Here is a 25419-nt window from a genome sequence, read left to right on the forward strand (position 1 = left end):
TACAACATCTAAAGACCTGCATCACTATACTGAGAGTTTCTAAAAGGACGTATTTGGGTGTTTCTGGAGCCTTTGTTCATGTTTTTTCCATACTACACTATGAGGATGAGGAAGGGATTTGCTGACAAAAAAGGAAGAGCCTACATCATGTGTTGTACTCAAGCATGACAGGATTGTGTTTGCTCATGTCCAACCTCTCTGACGTCACTCGGATCCTCTCGTCATTCGAGGAGTTGAAGCGGTCATCTTTCTCACGGAAGTACTCCTCAATGCACTGCTCCTCAAAGTCATGAACTTTCTTCAGCTCGTCTTCAGTGATGAAGAGCTCTGTGATGCAAGGATGATGAAAAGCAACATGGAAGGATAAGCGGAAACAAGGAAGGATGGATCAATCTATAGCTAGAGGACTCCTGATATCTCAAGGAGCGATAAGTATAATTTTTGTCTTAATCTGTTGCTGTCTAGTACTGTCTTTTTGCTACCTGACCAACTAACAATTCTAGGGAGAGATAACGTTTTAATAATGTTGCTCGTAATATTCCCCTAAAGTCTGAGTGTCCAGTTTTCCATTAGTTAGGGGAACATTCTATCTATGTTAGTAAAAACCTTTTTTTTAGCATGTTTTGGCATTAGAATTAGGAGAATTTTCCATCAACGTACCACCAAACATATACAGAACATGGTTGTCATGTTTTCAGAATGTAAGATATTAATGTCCTAGACACGTTTCATGGTAACGTTGCAAGAACGTTCATGTGTCCAGTTTTCTGAGGGTTAGGAGACTATTTCATTAACGTCCCACCAAAACATACACAGATCATGGTTTCCATGTTCTCTGAACATAAGATATTAATGTTCCAGACACGTCTCATGGGAATGTTGCAGGAACATTTCTGTGTATCAGCTGTCAGGATGTCGCCGGATGTTTCTGCTGAGTTGTTCTGCAGAGTTATTCGAGGAAGACTCCACTTCACTCTCTCACCTGAGTATCTTACCTAGTTCTTTTCAGAAGATCTCATTTGGCTCTTTTGTAAATTTCTCAACTTGGTGTGTGTTTTCTATGCCTGTTCGCTCTTCTCCCTTTAGGCTTTACAGACGCGCCCCACTCCTTGGCTGCAACTATTCTAATTTAGTGTACCCTGCGCGCACAACCCATGTGGAATACCTGTTTTCTGGCAGCATTTGGAACTGCCCATCTGTGGACAAGAACGCCCTTCAGTCCCTGAATCTCAGATTATTTTTGTAAATATCTTCTTGAAGCTGCTGTGAAGTGGAAGAATATTTTCAGCAGCTGCTGGGTAGGTACCTTGACTTGTTTACAAGTAACTTTACTGCTAGCCAATGTTGAATTATTGCATGTTTTCTTAGCTAACTTAGCTAGCTAGCTGGCTAATGTTTGCTAGCTAAAGCCATTTCGGTCTGCTCTAAATTCCTTGTGAATATCTTGCTGTGCGACCGAATTTTTTTTTTACCCAGATAATAATTGTGATGATGCCATAGAAAATAAACTGAGCTCAGATTTGTGACCGTTAGGTTTTCACCTTTACTACAGAGAAAATGGCTTGTGTCTAGCAGTTGAAAAGATATGACCCATATTACCGGCGCCCCGATTTTTATTTTGGATTGACGGGCCACATTTTACACAAAAACCACATTGTGGTCCGTTAAACTACTCGCCAGCCTCAGCCACTAAAGCCGATGCGAATGACCTGTGCACAGGTGTTGTATTGAGGTGTCTGCCGACCTAAGGTGCTTCCACTGGGCAGCTCTATCAGTGTTGCCGGCAGTAGCTGGTAACATGGCCAATTATTTTCCCTCCCAAGATTATATTTCAAGTAGGATAGCAGCCTACACAAGAAATACCTAATATTGGTAGCCATCTAGATTTCACCGTGACACAGTCTACTTAATTAATAGGGAGAGCATGAACGGCAACAATACCAGAGACATAGTGTCCTACTTAGCTGTCACAACCCTGTGACACAGGCTGTGTGATTCTGTCCACTAGGCTGTCAGCTCAATAAGCTCTGTCTCACTGCGGAATTAGAGGTCTATCCATGTTGTTCCAGTCGTCAAATTTCGAGGTATTTTTAACACCCTGGGTTGCTCCTGCTACTCTGTATCGTTCCATTTCTCCAAATGTCCAATTTAGAAGCTGCTGCTTTGTATCGTTCCTTTTCTCCATCGGTTAAATTTCGATGTTGCTGCTCTGTATCATTCCATTTCTCCAAACGTCAAATTTCGAAGTTAAGGGTTAAGTTCAGGCACTCTGAATGGTTCAAGGGATATTTGGGTTTTCAGCATGTTAGACCTAATTTTCCACGTAGGTTTAGTGTTGAAGCATCATCCAGACTTTTGGTCAGAGTTCCATTCCTGAGATTTCTTTGACTGGCTTAATTGCTTGCATGAGCCATATAGTGGTGGTGGCCAGACTCACAAAAACAAGTGCTTCAAAACGTCCGCACAAGAAACTTTACAGCCATCTCATGTATTTGTGGGCTATACACGCATGTCAATATCAAAACACTTGGCTATTTCCACCATTACGAGCATTAATGTGTATAACTAAAACTGTGTTTACTTCCTGCTTAGCCTTGTCTTGGAACTTATTTCTACGGCACTACTACATCCGTGTAGACCAGCAACCAGCAGCAGCTCCCAGAAAGAGAGTCATAGGGAACTGCTGGTGTAAATGTGAAAATGTTTAGTAAAATGCAAGGCAATTCTGACTGAAATTGAGTGTCAGTGCTGTTCCGATGGGACTTGATAATGTCAACATTTGAAGAACGAAATTTGTCTGGAAAAGACACTGATGATGTTGGTCACAGCACAACAGTCTGTGAACGATCATGCAGATTTCCCAGCCCTTATCAACTCAAGAGTAACGTTTTCAATGTCCCTAGATCAACTGGAAAAAAGCCAGAGAAATCTCAGGAATGTAACTTCGACCAAAACAACTGCGTGGATGATGCTTTAACAATAAAAGTCAGTGGAAAATTAGGTCTAGCGTGCAACAAATCCTTTAAGCTAGGGGTTAAGGTTAAAATAAAAATAAACAGTTTCCACCTCTGGGATCGAACACCAAACTTTCAGATTCAGAGTCACGGGAATTACGCCCATCTCTCCTCCTTATCCACAACATTTTAGCAAAACCCAAGCCTACTTGATGGTAATAGCGCTCACTGTTGCAACTAGCTGCCGATTTTGAAGGCATTTTCTGACGTCCCCAGGATAGACGTCCATTTTCGAAGTGTATCATCTCCCTGCTCAGCTGCTGGACATACTGTACATCCATATAACTTCTCAACAACATTGTGCCATAATGTTACAGTATAATCTAAACCTGTTCACGTTACCAGTAGTGTGCAAACATTTGGTGACACAGAAAGAAAGGAAAATGTTGTGAGTCTTTTAAAATAATCTGTGGTATTGTGTAGGCTATAGCAATGTTTTATTAGTTAGCTAGGGTTTGAAGTAGGTGTATCTAGCTATCATATTTGTATTTGTTCAATGCCTCAATTGATTTCATAAACTATGTAGGATATATGGCTGTACAGATTCCTGGTTCGAATCAACTCAAGATGATGAACCGAGAAGATGGGACAAAGTGCATGACAAAGTAACCCAGAGGAAGCCAGCTGTTCTCAACCCCTGCAATGACCCATTCTTCCAAGAGCACACTGTGCTCAAGAAAGCGAAGGTAACCTGCCTAAATGATTACCGCCCCATAGCACTCACGTCGGTAACCATGAAGTGCTTTGAAAGGCTGGTCATGACTCACATCGACACCATCATGCCAGAAACCCTAGACCCACTCCAATTCGCATACCGCCCCAACAGATCCACAGATGACGCAATGACCTAATTTTCCACGTAGGTTTAGTGTTGAAGCATCATCCAGACAGTTGTTTTGGTCAGAGTTCCATTCCTGAGATTTCTTTGACTGGCTTAATTGCTTGCATGAGCCATATAGTGGCGGAGGGCAGACTCACAAAAACAAGTGCTTCAAAACGTCCGCACAAGAAACAATCTCAATCGAACTCCACACTGCCCTTTCCCACCTGGACAAAAGGAACACCCATGTGAGAATGCTGTTCATTGACTACAGCTCAGCATTCAACACCATAGTGCCCACAAAGCTCAACACTTAGCTAAGGACCCTGGGACTAAACACCTCCCTCTACAACTGGATCCTGGACTTCACATCTGTCACGCTGATCCTCAACACTAGGGCCCCTAAGGGGTACATGCTTAGTCCACTCCTGTACTCCCTGTTCACCCACGACTGGGTGGCCAAGCACAACTTCAACACCATCATTAAGTTTGCTGATGACACAACCGTGGTAGGCCTGATCACCGACAACGATGACACAGCCTATAGGGAGGAGGTCAGAGATCTGGCAGTGTGGTGCTAGGACAACAACCTCTCTTTCAATGTGAGCAAGGAGCTGATCATGGACTATAGGAAAAGGAGGGCCAAACAGGACCTTATTAACCTTTTCTCAATACAGGGGGTGCTGTTTCCACTTTGGAAAATATCGTCTCCAAATTAAACTGCCTCATACTCAATTCTTGCTCGTACAATATGCATATTATTATTACTATTGAAAACAATCTCTAGTTTCTAAAACCGTTTGAATTATGTCTGTGGGTGAACCAGAACTCTTTCTACAGCGAAAATCATGACAGGACATGCGAAGGTCTGAAAACTAGGCTCTGATCTCGGATCAGTTTAAAGCTCTGTGTGTGCCCTATGGATCGAAATGAACTGCACCCGCCTTCCCCTGGATGTCAGTAACCAATGAGAAGTGGAATGGTGTTTCTACGTATTTCTCAGAGCTTATAAAAGGGCAAGGAACGAGGTGCGCTCTCTTTTCGACTTCCGCCATTACGCAACGCAAGACCCCAGGATAGCATTTTGAAACGCTCAGTTATCGGCCTTAGATATGTCCGTCTGTAATTTAATTCGGTATAGGTGTTAGAAACATCATAACGAAGTTATTTGAAACCGATTTATATCAGTTTATGCGAGTATATTGCTATTTTCAGAATTTTCGTAGTATTGCGTTTGAGGATTTGGACATGTGTGTGCCACGTAGCTACTGTTAGCTGCTAGTTCCGAAGTTGAAGTGGACGTTTTACAACAAAGCAACGATTATTTTGGACAAAAGGACACCTTGCCCAAGATTCTGATGGAAGCTCGTCCAAAAGTAAGAGCTATTTATGATTTTATTCCGTATTTATGTGGAAAAATGTAAACGCATTTTTCGGCCATTATTGCGGCACTAGTCTGGCTGTAACGCACACTGTATGTCTAGTAACGTTAATTTTAAAAATCTAAATCAGCGGTTGCATTAATAACCAATGCATCTTTCATTAGCTGTCCAACCTGTATTTTTTTAGTCAATCTAATCGATAAATAATCGTAAACTTAGGTGCCCTTCCAAGATGGCGCCGGCCAGAATGCATGCCATGTTTTGACTGATTACATAGCATAACCACGATTTGTGATGCTAAATATGCACATTTTCGAACAAACTCTATATGCATTGTGTAATATGATGTTACAGGACTGTCATCTGAAGAATTCTGAGAAGGTTAGTGAAAAAATTTATATATTTTGGTGGTGATAACGTTATCGCGCTTTTTGCCTTGAATCAATGCTGGGGTGATGTTAGCTCATGTGGTATGCTAATATAACGATATATTGTGTTTTCGCTGTAAAACACTTAGAAAATCTGAAATATTGTCTGGATTCACAAGATGTTGGGCTTTCATTTGCTGTACGCTGTGTATTTTTCAGAAATGTTTTAAGATGAGTAATTAGGTAATACACGTTGCTCTCTGTAGTTATTCTAGTCGCTTTGGGTGAGTTTTGTGATAGTGGCTGCAATGGTAAACTGTGATTTATACCTGAAAAATGCAAATTTTTCTAAAAAAACATATGCTATACCATAAATATGTTATCAGACTGTCATCTTATGAAGTTGTTTCTTGGTTAGTGGCTATATATATCTTTATTTAGTCGAATTAGTGATAGCTACTGATGGAGTAAAAAAGTGGTGGAATAAAAAAAGTGGTGTCTTTTGCTAACGTGGTTAGCTAATAGATTTACATATTGTGTCTTCCCTGTAAAACATTTTAAAAATCAGAAATGATGGCTGGATTCACAAGATGTTGGGCTTTCATTTGCTGTATGCTGTGTATTTTTCAGAAATGTTTTAGGATGAGTATTTTGGTAATTGACGTCGGTCTCTGTAATTATTCCGGCTGCTTCCAACGCTATTTCAGATTGCAGCTGCAATGTAGAACTGTGATTTATACCTGAAATATGCACATTTTTCTAAAAAAACATATGCTATACCATAAATATGTTATCAGACTGTCATCTTATGAAGTTGTTTCTTGGTTAGTGGCTATATATATCTTTATTTAGTCGAAATTGTGATAGCTGCCCATGCAGGAAAAAAATGGTGGAGAAAAAAAAGTGGTGTCTTTTGCTATCGTGGTTAGCTAATAGATTTACATATTGTGTCTTCCCTGTAAAACATTTTAAAAATCAGAAATGATGGCTGGATTCACAAGATGTGTATCTTTCATCTGGTGTCTTGGACTTGTGATTTAATGATATTTAGATGCTAGTATTTACTTGTGACGCTATGCTAGGCTATGCTAGTCAGCTTTTTTACTGTGGGGGGTGCTCTTGGATCCGGGATGAGTACCAAGTAAAAGTTAACATCGACGGGACTGAAGTGGAGCGGGTCGAGAGTTTCAAGTTCCTTGGTGTCCACATCACCAACAAACTATCATGGTCTAAACACACCATGACAGTTGTGAAGAGGGCACAACAACATCTTTTCCTCCTCAGGGGAGAGCATCCTGACCGGTTGCATCACCGCCTGGTATGGCAACTGCTCGGCATCTGACCTTAAGGTGCTACAGAGGGTAGTGCGTATGGTCCAGTACATCACTGGGGCTAAGCTTCCTGACATCCAAGACCTATATACAAGGCGGCATCAGAGGAAGGCCCAAAAACGGTCAAAGACTTCAGTCAACCAAGACTGTTCTCTCTGCTACTGCACGGCAAGCAGAACCGGAGCGAACCGAACCTTTTACCCCCAAGCCATAAGACTGCTGAACAACTAATCAAATGGCCACCCAGACAATTTACATTGACCCCCCCCCCCTTGTTTTTACACTGCTGCTACTTGCTGTTTATCATCTATGCATAGTCACTTTACAAATTAGCTCGACTAACCTGTACCCTTGCACATTCACTTGTACCCCCCGTATATAGCCTCGTTACTGTTATGTACATTTCTTGTGTTACTTTTTGATTGATTCGATTTTTTTGACTTTAGTTTATTTGGTAAATGTTAACCTTTTATGGCTGCAGGCCGGTGTCGGGCTCAATATGACAACAGCCCGTCCAAGTGCAGGGCGCGAAATTCAAAATATATTTTTTAGAAATATTTAACTTTCACACATTAACAAGTCCAATACAGCAAATGAAAGATAAACATCTTGTGAATCCAGCCAACATGTCCGATTTTTTTTATGTTTTACAGCGAAAACACCATGTATATTTATGTTAGCTCACCACCAAATAGAAAAAAGCACAGACATTTTTCACAGCACAGGTAGCATGCACAAAACCAACCAAACTAACCAAGAACCAACCAAACTAACCAAGAAACAACTTCATCAGATGACAGTCTTATAACATGTTATACAATAAATCTATGTTTTGTTCGAGAAATTTGCATATTTGAGGTATAAATCATAGTTTTACATTGTAGCTACAATCGGAAATAGCACCGAAGCAGCTAGAACAATTACAGAGACCAAATTGAAATACCTAAATACTCATCATAAAACATTCATGAAAAATACATGGTGTACAGCAAATGAAAGACAAACATCTTGTGAATCCAGCCAATATTTCCGATTCTTTAAGTGTTTTACAGCGAAAACACAATATAGCATTATATTAGCTTACCACAATAGCCAAAAACACAACCCATTTATCAGCAGCAAAAGCAGCAAAAGTTAGCGATCGCAAGAAAGATACAAAAGATACAAAAGTTACAACAGCAAAAGATATATAATTTTTCACTAACCTGGACAAACTTCATCAGATGACAGTCCTATAACATCAGGTTATACAATACACTTATGTTTTGTTCGAAAATGTGCATATTTAGAGCTGAAATCCGTGGTTATACATTGTGAAAACTTAGCATCTTTTTCCCAGAATGTCCGGATATATTTCTGACACTCACCTATTCTGACCAAATAACTAATCATAAACGTTACTAAAAAATACTTGTTGTACAGCAAATGATAGATACACTAGTTCTTAATGCAATCGCCGTGTTAGAATTCTAAAAATAACTTCATTACGACATACAGCTTACGTTATAGCGACACAGCGCCAAAACTCAAGGCGGAAAACACAACACATTTTCGACAGAAATAGGAAATAACATCATAAATGGGTCCTACTTTGGTTGAGCTTCCATCAGAATCTTGTACAAGTGGTCCTTTGTCCAGAACAATCGTTGTTTGGATTTAGAATGTCCTTTTTCCCTCTCGAATTTGCAAGCAAAACTTGCCAAGTGGCGCGAACCTGTCCATCGTCAACAAACGCAGAGAACGGAACACGCCAAAACTCCCGAAAAAAATTCAATAATCTGATTAAACTATATTGAAAAAACATACTTTACGATGATATTGTCACATTTATCAAATAAAATCAAAGCCGGATATATTTGCCGTCTATAACAAAAGCTTTTCAGAAGCCAATGCGGAAGTCCTTTCCGCGTCTTCCTGAGCAAAGGAAATTGGGGTCCTGTCATTCCAAGCTCTCTCTTTTGACCATAGAAAGAGCTAGAGACCCCATTTCACCTCTCACAGCCTATTGACATCTAGTGGAAGGCGTATGAAATGCATGTATACTAATAGATTTCAAGCAAACGATTAGGGAGGCCCTGGAACAGAGCCTCGATTTCAGATTTTTCACTTTCTGACAGGAAGTTTGCTGCAAAATGAGTTCTGTTTTACTCACAGATATAATTCAAACGGTTTTAGAAACTTGAGAGTGTTTTCTATCCAATAGTAATAATAATATGCATATTGTACGAGCAAGAATTGAGTACGAGGCCGTTTGAAATGGGCTCCTTTTATCCAAGCTACTCAATACTGCCCCTGCAGCCATAAGAAGTTAACTCTATTTATTGAACTGCATTGTTGGTTAAGGGATTGTAAGTAAGCATTTCACTGTAAGGTCTACATCTGTTGTATTCGGCGCATGTGACAAATACAATTTGATTTGATTTTAGATAATTGTATATGTGGGATACAGAAATGAGGTGGTCTTTCATATTAAACACTATTATTGCACAGAGAGAGTCTATGCAACTTGTCAGCAACAGGTGTGGCTGAAATATCCAAATCCACTAATCTGAAGGGGTGTCCACATACTTTTGTATATGTAGTGTATCTCTGAAACTTAGATAATACCTTTGATGATGCAGTGGTAGCAAAACATGGTTATAACATCTACAGAAAATACAGAAATAGCAATGGGGGCGGTGTTGGGGTCTATATTCAGAGCCACATTCCTGTTAACCCTTTGACGCATCATTCTACAGTGGTCCCTGCAGCGAACACTCAAACCGGTGTAATTAGAACGTCCAGTTTCAATTGACGTGTTTTTTCAACAGAAACATTTTGCACAAACACAGTCCTAACAACGTTATGTTCTGAATGTGACCAGTTTATTTTTGGATGCAATTTTCAGACATTCACAGAAGTGGTGACAGCATAACACAATCATCCAACCCAGAAAATGTAGGCTACAACAGTCCTAGTGCTAACTGAGGAAAGATTGAGGTAACAGAAGCAGTCATATTTAGCTAACTCTCGGCTGACAGAAACCATAATATGAATTAGCAATTAGAAAGGACTATTTACAATTCATCACATCATCGGTGTGCTCACCATTGATCCAAATAATTGAGTAAAACACTTTCTAAAAATCGAAAGAAATCCGACGACGGGTAGTTGGTGCGCGCCGCCAAGTATAGTTTTTTTTAAGGTCAACCAAAGATAAGAAGAGGAGATGAGTTTGGTTTGTTTGCAGCATGTTGAAGGGGGTGTGTCATCTACGATCATTCACTTTCCTTCATTCACTTCCGGATGTTTACTCAAAAGATGAGTGAACCATCCCTCACCTCATTTTGTTACTACATCTTAATTAAATTCTGACTGACTTTTACGTGACACCCAGAATGCATTGTATAACGCCAACAAACATGGCGCCACACATAAATATTTTAACATTAGCTCATCATAATCAGTACAACTTTCAAAAAAGTATTTTATACACATCATGTGTCCATTACTATCTACGCAAGAATCCATATGCATGATTTGTCACCAGTACTAGAAAGTAGTAAATGCATTATGCTCCATACAGTAGAAATGACAACACGTTATACAGAAAATAAGGCATTTACTTTGATTGGAATTAGCACATGTCCAAAGTTATTATTTGTAAAGAAAACAACAATGAAGGCAATGCAAGAGCCAGACAAATAATGTGCCAGGGGGAAAAAAGTCCCGGACCAGGTCTCGACATGTTGCAGAGTGAAGGTGATGGACGGGAAGCGCATGGGTGGCATCAATGAGGTAAATCCCCCTTATTACTGCAAAAAAAGGGCTTACTGTACTGAGTGGTAAAGATAAGGGGCGAAGTGCTAGAGATTTTAATGGTGTCTAAAGCATATAGGGACACAGTACTGTACCTGGCTCTTTCGCATGTGTTGGGAGGCTACTTGGCAGTAGACAAAACTAAAGAGCGCATCATGAGTAGATTCTACTGGCCCTGCTTTACATGTGACCAGTGCTTAAAGAATGCCCCCAAAGTCCATTACAGAAACCCGCTCATCCCCCTCCCCGTCATTGAAATGTCCCTATGAGCGGATAGCCATGGATCTGGTGGGTCCTATTCCCAAATCAGCATGGAGGCACATATATATACTGGTGGTAATCGATTACGCCACACGCTACCCCAGAAACCATACCCCAGCTTAATATGTCCACTAAAGGGATTGCTAAAGAGTTGTTGCAGATGTTTTCCCGAGTCGGCCTGCCCTCCAGTGGACCCCATTTATGTCCCGCATAATGAAAGACTTGTGTGCCTTGTTCCAGGTGAAATCATCCTCAGACAGATGGTTTATGTGAATGCTTAAATAAAACAGTAAAGTTGACGCTAAAGAAGGTTGTGGAACAGGACGGGAGGAATGGGGACATGTTATTACCTCACTTGTTGTTTGCTCTTAGTGAGGTGCCCCAGTTGTCAATGGGCTTCTCCTCGTCTAACTGTTATATGGGAGGCTGTGCAGAGGGATCCTGGACCTCACCAAGGAGGCGTGGGAAGCCCAGCTCTGTCACTGGGCTAAAAGGGTCCATATCAGTGGATATCTTTACATGACATGTTTTTGATATTCTAGAGGATACAGAACATTTCCAACGCATATTTTGAGTTTTGTGGATTTTCACCATATCATGTCAAATTCTGAATCCAGATGTGTCTTTTAGACCTTGATGATATTGGGATACTCCGAATATCACACATGGACATTTCCTATGGCTGGATATGGACTGAGATACACTACCGTTCAAAAGTTTGGGGTCACTTAGAAATGTCTTTGTTTTCCTTGAAAACATACATGAAATTAGTTGCAAAATGAATAGGAAATATAGTCAAGACATTGACAAGGTTATAAATAATGATTTTTAATTGAAATAATATTTGTGTCCTTCAAACTTTGCTTCGTCCACCATTTGCAGCAATTACAGCCTTGTAGACCTTTGGCATTCTAGTTGTCAATTTGTTGAGGTAATCTGAAGAGATTTCACTCCATGCTTCCGAAGCACCTCCCACAATTTGGATTGGCTTGATGGGCACTTCTTATGTACCATACGGTCAAGCTGCTCCCACAACAGCTCAATAGTTTTGAGATCCGGTGACTGTGCTGGCCACTCCATTATAGACAGAAAACCAGCTGACTGCTTCATCCCTAAATAGTTCTTCCATAGTTTGGAGCTTGTGGTGGCATATTTCTGCATTACCAAATGAGGAGAGTTACAAACTTCACACACCAGTCAGAGTTATACTTAAACTACATCTTTAATAATAAGAGCTTTGCAATAGCCTTTTTGACTTTCAATGATGCGCTATCTCTAATGAACCATTGAAAAGTACCAACAGAAAAGTACAAAGATCTTTTATAACCAAGATACACCCCTCTCAATTTACATGACGAACCACAGATCTTAGGAAGAGTTCACAATATATCTGTAATTTGTTGTATGACAGATATCTATAAAACATAGCAGACAGTTACTGCTGTGTCAACAGTTTTCATTGTAAAGACCAGTGTCTGGCCCTCCTACTCCAAACAGGAACCATCTCTCCCTGGTACGGTATAGAAAAGAAACATTAGCTCATGTTCTCTGGAATACTCTTTAGGTTTTATCACCCAAAGACATCGTAAATCTCCTCTGTCAGGGTTATCTCATAGAGACCCATCCTCAGCAGAACACACACACACAATAGTTTAACTTTTGTCAATAGGGGGGCGCTATTTTCACTTTGTAAAAAATCGTGCCCAAATTAAACTGCCTCGTACTCAATTCTTGCTTGTACAATATACATATTATTATCACTATTGGATAGAAAACACTCTCTAGTTTCTAAAACCGTTTGAATTATATCGGTGAGTAAAACAGAACTCATTTTGCAGCAAACTTCCTGTCAGGAAGTGAAAAATCTGAAATCGAGGCTCTATTCCAGGGCCTTCCTATTAATTTGCCTGAAATCTATGGATCTACATGCACTGCATACGCCTTCCACTAGATGTCAACAGGCAGTGAGAGGTGGAATGGGGTGTCTAGCTTGATCTGAGGCCGAACAAGAGCTTTTGGAATGACGTGTCTGGAATTTTCATTGTCTTGGAAGGCGCGAGAAGGAACCCCAGATTGCGTTCTGAAAGCTTTCGGTATAGACGTTAGATATCTCCGGCTCTGATTTTATTTGATATATGTGATAAAAACATCATAAAGTAGTTATTTTAAACCGAGTTATATCAGTTTATTGAACGTTTATTGCGATTTTCTGAATTTTCTTTTCTTTGCGTTACGTGAAGTTGGGCATGTTTGCGCCACATGGCTAGCTTTGGTTGCTAATTCGACAGGAGAAGAGGACATTCTACAACCAAACAACGATTATTCTGGACAAAGGACTCCTTGTACAACATTCTGATGGAAGCTCATCAAAAGTAGGAACCATTTATGATGTTATTTCGTATTTCTGTTGAAAATGTTTAGTCATATTTTCCGCCCTTATTTTGGGCGCTGTCTCGCTATAACGTAAGCTGTATGTCGTACTAAAGTTATTTTAAAAAATCTAACACAGCGGTTGCATTAAGAACTAGTGTATCTTTCATTTGCTGTACAACATGTATTTTTTAGTAAAGTTTATGATGAGTTATTTGATTAGATTAGGTGACTGTCCAAGATTTCTCCGGACAATTTTGTGCATTTTGACTACATATTCACATTGTAAAACCATGATTTGTACCGCTAAATATGCACATTTTCGAACAAAACATATATGTATTGTGTAACATGATGTTATAGGACTGTCATCTGATGAAGTTTGTCAAGGTTAGTGAATAATTTTATATCTTTTGCTGTTTTTTTGCGATCGCTACCTTTGCGGTGAATGAATGCGGTTGTGTTGTTGGCTATTGTAGTAAGCTAATATAATGCTATATTGTGTTTTCGCTGTAAAACACTTAAAGAATCTGAAATATTGTCTGGATTCACAAGATGTTTGTCTTTCATTTGCTGTACACCATGTATTTTTCATAAATGTTTTATGATGAGTATTTAGGTATTTCACGTTGCTCTCTGTAGTTATTCTAGCTGCTTTGGTGATATTTGTGATTGTAGCTGCAATGTAAAACTATGATTTATACCTGAAATATGCACATTTTTCGAACAAAACATAGATTTATTGTATAACATGTTATAAGACTGTCATCTGATGAAGTTGTTTCTTGGTTAGTGATTAATTCTATCTCTATTTGGTCGGTTTTGTGATAGCTACCTATGCGGTAAAAATTTTTTGAAAATATGCGGTTGAGTCTTTTGCTATTGTGGTTAGCTAATAGAAATACATATTGTGTTTTCGCTGTGAAACATTTTAAAAATCGGAAATGATGGCTGGATTCACAAGATGTGTATCTTTCATTTGGTGTCTTGGACTTGTGATTTCATGATATTTATATGCTAGTATTTACTTGTGGCGCTATGCTAGGCTATGCTAGTCAGCTTTTTTACTGATGAGGATGCTCCCGGATCCGGGATGGTGACTCGTGAGAAGTTATTTTAACAGAATACTCTATTCTGTCGAATAAAACAACCATTATAATGCAATACAAGCAATATAACATAATCTTGCAATTTTCCACGACAAGCTGTGCTTTGGTCATTGTCCTGTTGTAGGAGAAATTTGGCTCCAATTAAGCTCCCTCCAGAGGGTATGGCATGGCGTTTGTCACTGAAAATTCAGTACTGATAGAGATTTGGTCATTTCTTCAAACAATCATCTTTATTTATTATCAATTAATTATTGCAATAATGAGACCGTCAGCCCACCAGTCTTGATTGACTGTTAGGCTGAGAGTCTAGCCTTTACAGACGATACACAGTTTTTATTCAGCTGATACCAAGATTGCTATTTAGTCACTTCTAACCTTCCCATAAACCACCTTGGTTATCTACACAGGATGGTATTTTACTTAGTTTCCCAGATGCCAGGAAGATGAGACAATGAGGTATTGTTCTTGATAACTCTTCCAGGCTCTCTATCTTGAGTCACACACACCACATCTTGTCCATATAATGCTAGCTTTTAGGTTTTTATCACCAATACAAATCAATTGTCAGCTTCAAGCTATCTCTAGTAGAACCATATGTCCTCAACACTCATACTAGCTGCACTGTGCTAGAGTGGAGACCATGAAGGGGACTTGTGAGGCGTCCGTTTCTCAAACTAAACACTCTAATGTACTTGTCTTTTTGCTCAGTTCTGCACAGGGACCTCCCACTCCTCTTTCTATTCTGGTTAGAGCCTGTTTGTACTTTTCTGTGAAAGGAGTAGTACACAGCATTGTACGAGATCTTCAGTTTCTTGGCAATTTCTGACATGGAATAGCCTTCATTTCTCAGAACAAGAATAGACTAACGAGTTTCAGAAGAAAGTGCTTTGTTTCTGGCCATTTTGAGCCTGTAATCGAACCCACAAATGATGATGTTCCAGATACTCAACTAGTCTAAAGAAGGCCAGATTTATTGCTTCTTTAATCAGAACAACAGTTTTCAGCTGTGCTAACATAATCGCAAAAGGGTTTTCTAATGATCAATTAGCCTTTTACAATGATAAACTTGGATTAGCTAACACAACGTGCCATTGGAACACAGGAGTGATGGTTGCTGATAATGAGCCTCAGTACGCCTATGTAGATATTCCATAAAACACCTGCCGTTTCCAGCTACAATAGTCATTTACAACATTAACAATTTCTACACTGTATTTCTGATCAATGTGATGTTATTTTAATGGACAAAAAACAAGGACATTTCTAAGTGACCCCAAACTTTTGAACGGTAGTGTATCTCAACTGGTATGCCATCCAGCCCTAGTGTTTTCCCAGACTTAAAGGATTAAAGGAAGAAGGAAGAACTTCCTCTTCTGTAATTTGGCTTTCACATGAGTCTTTATGTACAGCTGTTCATTTTACATTATCAATAGAAAAAAAATCCTTACAATTAACTTCAGTTAGTGGAAATGGAGGAGACTGAAATTAAAACATATGCTTGAAGTACTTTGCTTCCTCTTTCAAAAGATCGTTTGGTGAATCATGGGTGACTGTCATTTGTAACAAGTTTCAGTACATTATTCTTTGTAGCATTTCTATGTTTAAGATTAAAAAGAATGATGCAGTTTTCTCCATATTACATCCAGTTTGCTTTATTTTTATAACATATTACACTAGATCTTTCTTGAATATATTCCACCAATTCCTTTAATTTTTCCTATAACTTATTCTGTGCCTCTATGGTACAGTTTGTATTGCTATCTATCTGTACTGTTGGTCCTTCTATTTGTGAATATTTTGACCTATATCGCTTTTGCTTTATGTATTGAATTGCATTGCATCTAAAGGCACATTTAAAAGTACCCCACACAAAGGGGATCTGCTGTAACTATATTATGTTGGAAAAAGTCAGTTATAAATTCTTCTGTTCTAGTTAAAAACAAGTTGCTGTTTTTTTACCCCCTTTTCTCCCCAATTTCGTGGTATCCAATTGGTAGTTAGTCTTTTCCCATCGCTGCAACTCCCGTGCAAACTCAGGAGAACCGAAGCTCGAGAGCTGTGTGTCCTCCGAAACACAACCCAGCACAATGCCGCCTTAACCCGGAACCTTGCCTCACCAATGTGTCGGAGGAAACACCTGGCGACTGTGTCAGCGTGCATTGCGCCCAGCCCACCGCAGGAGTCGCTAGTGCACGATGGGACAAGAACATCCCTGCCAGCAAAACCCTCCCCTAACCTGGACGACGCTGGGCCAATTGTGCGCCGCGGGTCTCCTGTTCGGGGCCGGCTACGACAGAGCCTGGACTCGAACCAGGATCTCTAGTGGCACAGCTTAGACCACTGCACCACTTGGGAGGCCCGTCATTAAATAGGCCCACGTGGAAATTCTGTAAGAGTAATGTATATGCCAATTATTTAATGGTCTGACCGCATTCTGCCCGCTATCAACACCTTTTGGTGGCAGCGAGAATGACATAAAAAAGTGGTGAAAACAACTAGCTTGGTTGAGCCGCCGCCATGTATATCTCACTAGGTATTGTTTTTCTTACATTTAGATTTCAGGGAGAATTTCACTGTAAATGTACAGCATTATACTGGCACAAGAGTTGCCAGCTTAATACTGTAATTTTGCTTTACAGTAGAGATGCTGTAATACATTTTACAATACTATATTCCTTACTCTAAAATATATTACCTCCTCTCTGCTGTAAAGCAAAATTACATTATTAAGGTTTTAGTGTATTGCCCACCAGGTGCCCTTAAAGTTCCTCAATGTGCTTGACACCTAGATACGCTAATTTCCTGATGATGGCTCACCGCTCATTGTACTCGGTGACTTCAATCTCCCGACGTCTGCCTTTGATTACTTTCTTTCCACCTTTCCCCCCCTTGCCTCTTTTCACCTCACCCTTTCCCAATCCGCTCCCACTCACAAAGCAGAAAATACGCTTGACCTCATTTATACTAAAGGCTGTTCGCCTACAAATCTCCCTGCCAACTCCCTCCAGGTCTCTGATCACTACTTTGTTACCTTTTCGGTCTCCTTCTCCTCCACCCCTTCCCAATCATCCCCTACCCAGATGGTCATGCGCCGTCGCCATCTTCGCTCTCTCTCTCCCATTACTCTCTCCTCTACTATCCAATCATCTCTCCTTTCTGCTAAATCCTTCTCCATCCTGTCTCCTGATTCTGCCTCTTCAACCCTACTCCCCTCCCTTTTTGCATTCTATGACTAGCACTGTCCCCTTTCCTCACGTTCGGCTCGGGCCCTCCACCGCTGCTCCATGGCTGAGTGACTAATTGCATGTTTGTGGGCAGCTGAGCGAAAATGTAGGAAAACTAAACTTCCGGGAAGACCTATCATCCTTTCACTCCCTCCGCTCTAGCTTCTCTTTCTCTGTTTCAACTGCTAAAGCCACTTTCTATCACTGTAAGCTTCTGCCTCTAACCCTAGGAAACTCTTTTCCACCTTTTCCTCCCTGTTTAATCCTCCCCCCTTCCCCTCCTGCAGATGACTTTGCCAACCACTTTGAAAAGAAGGTTTACAGCATTCGCTCCTCATTCACTCAGTCTATTGAGTCCACTGGTCCCACTCAGAATTACCCTACGCCTTGACCTTTTTCACCCCTCGCTCTCCAGATGAAATCTGTAACTAGTGAGGCCCAGCTGCCGACAACCTGCCTGCCCACTTGACACCATCCAATCCTCCCTTCGCCAGACTATCTCTGGAAACCTTCTCCCATTCCTCACTTCCTTCATCAACTCATCACTGACCACTGGCTGCATCCCCTCTGACTTCAAAATGGCTAGAGTCAATCCCCTCGACCCCATTGACGTCAAAAACTACAGACCGGAATCCTTCTTTCTTTTCTTTGCAAAACACTTAAGTGTGCTGTGTGTGACCAACTCTCTCTCTATCTCTCCCTAACCAGTCAGGCCAGAAGATGGGTCACTCAACCGAGACCGCTCTCCTCTGTGTAACGGAGGCTCTCCGCACTGCCAAAGCTGACTGTCTCTTCTCTGTTCTCATCCTGACACCGTGAACCATCAGATCCTCCTCTCCACCCGCTCAGGGCAGGGTGTCTCTGGCTCTGCACACTCTTGAATTGCATCCTACCTGGCAGGCCGCTCCTACCAGGTGACGTGTAGAAGAACTGTATCTGCACCACGTACTCTCACTACTGGTGTCCCCAGGGTTCAGTTCTAGGCCCTCTTTTTTATACACCAAGTCACTTGGCTCCGTCACATAACTCACATGGTCTCTCCTATCATTGCTATGCGACACCCAGGTGGCGACATGCATCTCCGAGTGCCTGGCAAATATCTCAGCTTTGATGTCGGCCCACTACCTCAAGCTCAACCTCAACAAGATGGAGCTCTTCTGCCTGACTGCTCCAAGACATCCCCATCATGGTTGGCAATTCTGCAGTGTCCCCCTCCCAGAGTGAAACAAACCTTGGCATGACCCTGGACAACACCCTGTCATTCTATGCTAACATCAAAGCAGTGACTCGTTCATGCAGGTTCATGCTCTACAAAATCCGTAGAGTATGAGTCTACCTCATTTACATTTACATTTAAGTCATTTAGCAGACGCTCTTATCCAGAGCGACTTACAAATTGGAAAGTTCATACATATTCATCCTGGTCCCCCCGTGGGGAATGAACCCACAACCCTGGCGTTGCAAGCGCCATGCTCTACCAACTGAGCCACACGGGACCACAGGTGCCAGGTGCCTCACACAGGAAGTGGTGAATGTTCTAATCCAGGCAACTTGCTGTTGATTGGGTTCCCCACTTGTGCCATCAAAGCCCTGCCACTTATCCAGAACACTGCAGCCTGCCTGGTGTTCAACTTTTCCAAGCTCTCCCATATCACCCCGCTCCTCCGCCCCTCCCTACCTTCAGGCTATGCTCAAAATTTACACCCCAACCCGAGCACTCCGTTCTGCCACCTCTGGTCTCTTGGCCCTCCCACTCCCACCCCTCCCGCTCAGCCCAGTCAAAGCTCTTCTCTGTCCTGGCACCCCAATAGTGGAACCAGCTTCCACATAAAGCTAGGACAGCAGAGTCCCTGCCCATCTTCCAAAACCTGAGATATGTGGTTGCCCCACCAGAGCTATTTTAAGATGAATGCACTAACTGTACGTTGCTCTGGGTGCGAGTGTCTGCTACATGACTCAAATGTAAATGTAACATTTCTAAAGGATTTGTATCGGGCCCAGCCCATGTACTCACTAAGGCCATAGTCTCTCTCGTCATCGTCGTGCTTCCGCCAGCGACAGCACAGGTGCTTGAGGACCATGGTCATGTGACTGAAGATGATGAGGGGAGGGGGGAGGATGGGCCGCTCGTAGAAGGTCATGATGAGCTGGTATCTCTGGAACTTCCACACCTGGTTGGAGATGGACTTCACCTCAAAGAAGGTGTTGCTTTGACAACAGACAGTAACAACCAAAATGTCAAACCAACCAAGAATGCAATAGCTGGGTTTATTTACCAAACATTGTTGCGACATGTTTTATGCATGCATTTCTATGAAGATGGATTAAAGGCCATGTTTTGAAACACTCAACCCCTCTTTCAACCATCCTCCATTTCATCTAACCCATATAACTTTCATTCATCCTTCCATCCACCTACCTACCTACAGTCACCATAACTTGTACCACTACAGCCACTACTACAACTTTGGCTGCTACTTCTACTACAACAACTACTACTACTATTAAGATCACAAAAATCTTCCTACATTTACATTTGAACAAAAATGCCAGTAAAACAGAGATGTAGAAACAGTATGTTCCTTACACTCCACCGCTATTTGCATTGGAACGTTTCCTCCATTTGCATTTCTTAGTAATTAGTAAAGACATGGGGAGGGGATCGTTCTTACTACAGTATTTCACACAGATGGCAATAAGGCACAATAACAGTAAATGAGCACTATAATGGCTCTCAATAAGAGATGAAACATCTTAGTGTGTGTATATGCTACAGTATGCTCTGCCATGGGCCTCGAGTGGCTGCAATTTAACAGCACTTAAGCAACTGCAGTTGGTACACACAGCTGTCATATTATATATTTGAAAGCCTACCATCTCCACTCAAAAGACAGCACAGGTTATGCACTGTTTATAACTAATCAAAGCCCTAACCGCTCACTTGTTAAGCTGTATAAAACTAACAAGGATCACAGATGGAAATGAGCTACGTAGCTAACTAACTCTGGTGATATATGAGTATGTTGTGCAAGGTCCCCGAAAAATTATGTGGGTGAGGGAGAGTAAAATAAACCTATCCCATGCACATTTTTGTCTTTGTCCAGAAAAAACACCTAGAGATCTCCTACCTCCAAGGAATTTTGGCAAGCTGAAAGGATTTGGCAGGTGTAAGCAATAGCCCCACCACTAGCAGAGGCAAATATATTACCAATGTAATTAAACCTGTCAAATCCTCTCAGATCTCCACAAGTGTCTTGGGGATTGGGGTGTAGGAGCTAGGGGTCGTTTCTGGACAAGGCCCATGTATGTATAACCGAGTGGGAATAAGGAGAGTGTAGTATGTTTACAGAAAGAGAGCACATACTTGAAGACAGCTATGAGCAGGTTGACCAGCAGGATGTTGGCCACCAGCAAGTAGCAGGCCATGATGGCAGGAACGATCCAGGCTCCCGTCTTACATGGCGGCAGAGTCACAACATGCCCGTCGTCCGCGGTGATATTCTGGCCACACGGAGCTAAGCACAATGACACAACCACAGGTTCAGGATGTTACTCAAGGTGTCACAAGACAAACTATGACAAAATAAATGGGTAGCCTGTAGAGAGTTTCTATGACAGAACATTATAAATGAAGGCAAACATATGTGCCAATTGTGCGTCAAAACGAATAAACACACAGACCAAGACAAGCAAGCTAACATAAAAGATGAACACAAAATCAACTGAAAAGAGTATGTCACCATACAATACAAACATACAAGCAAACCCAGGCAATCATACAGAACAAACAATCATTAGGTTAACATCTAAAATAAACAAACCAACAAATAAACAGGCCAACAAGTACTTCAAGTTTTGCAAACAAACAAGAGGCATAATATACTGTATATATGCATATTTTTTTGAAGGGGATAGGAAGGAGTGAGCTCTAGAATGGAAAGGTCTTATGTGCTGAAATGTGTATCTCAAAATATAGAAGCAAATATATTCATGTCAATAACTTGCATTCCCAATATATTTAAACATGGCATTGATGTTTAAAATATATTGTCACATACAGTGGGGAGAACAAGTATTTGATACACTGCCGATTTTGCAGGTTTTCCTACTTACAAAGCATGTAGAGGTCTGTAATTTTTTATCATAGGTACACTTCAACTGTGAGAGACGGAATCTAAAACAAAAATCCAGAAAATCACATTGTATGATTTTTAAGTAATTAATTAGCATTTTATTGCATGACATAAGTATTTGATACATCAGAAAAGCAGAACTTAATATTTGGTACAGAAACCTTTGTTTGCAATTACAGAGATCATACGTTTCCTGTAGTTCTTGACCAGGTTTGCACACACTCCAGCAGGGATTTTGGCCCACTCCTCCATACAGACCTTCTCCAGATCCTTCAGGTTTCGGGGCTGTCGCTGGGCAATACGGACTTTCAGCTCCCTCCAAAGATTTTCTATTGGGTTCAGGTCTGGAGACTGGCTAGGCCACTCCAGGACCTTGAGATGCTTCTTACGGAGCCACTCCTTAGTTGCCCTGGCTGTGTGTTTCGGGTCGTTGTCATGCTGGAAGACCCAGCCACAACCCATCTTCAATGCTCTTACTGAGGGAAGGAGGTTGTTGGCCAAGATCTCGCTATACATGGCCCCATCCATCCTCCCCTCAATACGGTGCAGTCGTCCTGTCCCATTTGCAGAAAAGCATCCCCAAAGAATGATGTTTCCACCTCCATGCTTCACGGTTGGGATGCTGTTCTTGGGGTTGTACTCATCCTTCTTCTTCCTCCAAACACGGCGAGTAGCGTTTAGACCAAAAAGCTCTATTTTTGTCTCATCAGACCACATGACCTTCTCCCATTCCTCCTCTGGATCATCCAGATGGTCATTGGCAAACTTCAGACGGGCCTGGACATACGCTGGCTTGAGCAGGGGGACCTTGCGTGCGTTGCAGGATTTTAATCCATGACGGCGTAGTGTGTCACTAATGGTTTTCTTTGAGACTGTGGTCCCAGCTCTCTTCAGGTCATTGACCAGGTCCTGCCGTGTAGTTCTGGGCTGATCCCTCACCTTCCTCATGATCATTGATGCCCCACGAGGTGAGATCTTGCATGGAGCCCCAGACCGAGGGTGATTGACCGTCATCTTGAACTTCTTCCATTTTCTAATAATTGCGCCAACAGTTGTTGCCTTCTCACTAAGCTGCTTGCCTATTGTCCTGTAGCCCATCCCAGCCTTGTGCAGGTCTACAATTTTATCCCTGATGTCCTTACACAGCTCTCTGATCTTGGCCATTGTGGAGAGGTTGGAGTCTGTTTGATTGAGTGTGTGGACAGGTGTCTTTTATACAGGTAACGAGTTCAAACAGGTGCAGTTAATACAGGTAATGAGTGGAGAACAGGAGGGCTTCTTAAAGAAAAACTAACAGGTCTGTGAGAGCCGGAATTCTTACTGGTTGGTAGGTGATCAAATACTTATGTCATGCAATAAAATGCTAATTAATTACTTAAAAATCATACAATGTGATTTTCTGAATTTTTGTTTTAGATTCCGTCTCTCAGAGTTGAAGTGTACCTATGATAAAAATTACAGACCTCTACATGCTTTGTAAGTAGGAAAACCTGCAAAAGCGGCAGTGTATCAAATACTTGTTCTCCCCACTGTATGTGTGCCATAGCCTAGCTGAATAATGATTATACTACAGAGTAATTGAAATGTATTTAAGATACATCATATGTTTTTTCCATCAGTGATGGTTCAGTTGCTGTGGCTTATAATGGGGACACTCAGCACTTTCACTTTGGATGCTCATTTGTTTGTTTGCCTATGTATCAATATATAATCATTATATTCATACTTATCTCTGGATTTCAATTGATCACACAAGGCAGCCCAAAGGTAGAGAACTGAAGTAATTTTCTCTTTATCTCGCAATTTTACACTCAAAGAAATTGGGTTAACAACTCTGACAACTGAACCACGTGAAAAAACAGATTGCCGTAGATGAAAGGGTATGATGTGTGTGTGTGTGTGTGTGTGTGTGTGAATACAGAATAATATTAGTGTGTACATACAGATGTAGGATCTTCATTTGAACCAGTTTGATACAGCCGGGGAGTACTACTGCAGCAAAAGGAAATGTAAATGATTGTGTGAATTATAATAGACATTTGTTTCTGGAGTTTGATACATTTTTTGTTATGGCAAATCAGGTCTGACATTTTTAAGTGGAAATTAAAATCTTTAGAATACTTTTTAAATATCGAATACACTACAAGTTTGCGTTTCCTGCTGTGCAGCAACAAAAGAGTGAGCAAATTAAGATCCTACATCTGTATGTGTTTAGGAGTGCTTTTGACATTTTGTAGGTGTGTACTGTATATGTAACTGCGCTTTTGAATGAGATGTGTGTGTGTGTGTGTGTGGTTGTATTTATTGTATGAGTATTTTTGTATCATGTTGACCTGTATGGATGAGAGGGCATTATTGTGAGTGTGGGTGTCTAGAATACATTTTGCAGATGTTGCAGTCCTGTTGTTCTAGTGATAGCAGAGCTGACGTTGAGGGATTGCGATAATGACTTGAGTGAGGGACTGAGTTAACCTGGCAAGCTTACTTTTCCAAAATAAAACAAAATAATGAAAATGTCAAAGGAGCAATGATAGTCTCCTTTGAGATTTAGTGTCATCAAAATAAAGAAATAAATCAACCAAATGAAACCAAATAAGAATGCTACTGCCATGAAACACAGTTATTGACCTGTCAGCGTGTCGTGCTGCATGCTTATCCATAGAGTTGGAAAAGAGGACACACCTATCTTTGCATCTGATCGCTTCTGTGACAGTATGGGCGGAGCCCATTAACTGGCAGCGCCACTGAGGGCTATCTCCATCTCTTCTTATTCTATGAGTTTATTGGCAATCCATAAAGAAACTGAAAAGGTGCATACTTCCACCTACTGTGCAGGAGTGTGTATAATCTGAAAAGGCACAACGTGAAGGTTGGTGATTTACTGCCACCTGAAGTGCCGGAATGTTTTTTCAGGAGTATACAGTACTAGTCAAAAGTTTGGACACACCTACTCAATCAAGGGTTTTTCTTTGTTTTTACTATTTTCTACATTGTAGAATAATAGTGAAGACATAAAAACTATGAAATAACACATTTGGAATCATGTAGTAACCAAAAAAGTGTTTGTCACACCAGCCTTCGCTTTGGCTCCCCCTCCTGTCCAGCTCAGGCGTTCAGCATCGCCGGCCTTCTAGCTGCTGCCAAACCTTCTGCTGGCAAACACCCTTCACTCATCAACCCCGGACTTGTCTCGTCATCATTACACACACCTGGTTCCAATCTCCAATCTCCCTCTGACGTTTGTCTTTGTCGGTCATTGTAAATGTTAATTGTTTTCCTGAGAGGAATCTCTCCTACTATTTCCTGAGTACTTTATATTTTGCACTTGGGGTTCACCCTGTGCCATTTTGTTTCTGAAGATATATTTTGAGCACAACAGCGTTTGGGCTTCGTCCTGCTTTGATCTATGGTGCTTAAATAAATTATGTAGTTCTAAACCTGCGACTGCCTCCTGCCTATTCCTCTCTACACAAGTGACAGTGTTAAACAAATCAAAATATATTTTAGATTCTTCAAAGTAGCCACCCTTGCCTTGATTACAGACTTGCACACTCTTGGCATTCTCTCAACCACCTTCACCTGGAATGCTTTTCCAACAGTCTTAAAGGA

General features: G+C 41.1%; 1 protein-coding gene across 4 annotated transcripts in view; it reads right to left on the minus strand.

The window, feature by feature from the left end:
* Nucleotides 1–25419, minus strand: part of trpm3 (transient receptor potential cation channel, subfamily M, member 3) — a 245231-nt gene that overhangs the window by 7664 nt on the left and 212148 nt on the right. For all 4 annotated transcript variants that reach the window (XM_071353639.1, XM_071353637.1, XM_071353638.1 and 1 more), the window contains 3 exons: nt 21042–21192; nt 19692–19885; nt 195–327 (listed from right to left, as the gene is read on the minus strand). In XM_071353639.1, the coding sequence (XP_071209740.1) occupies nt 195–327; nt 19692–19885; nt 21042–21192 (478 nt within the window). The remainder of the gene's footprint in view (nt 1–194; nt 328–19691; nt 19886–21041; nt 21193–25419) is intronic.

Source organism: Salvelinus alpinus, chromosome 19, assembly GCF_045679555.1.
Source record: "Salvelinus alpinus chromosome 19, SLU_Salpinus.1, whole genome shotgun sequence".
NCBI lineage: Eukaryota > Metazoa > Chordata > Actinopteri > Salmoniformes > Salmonidae > Salvelinus > Salvelinus alpinus.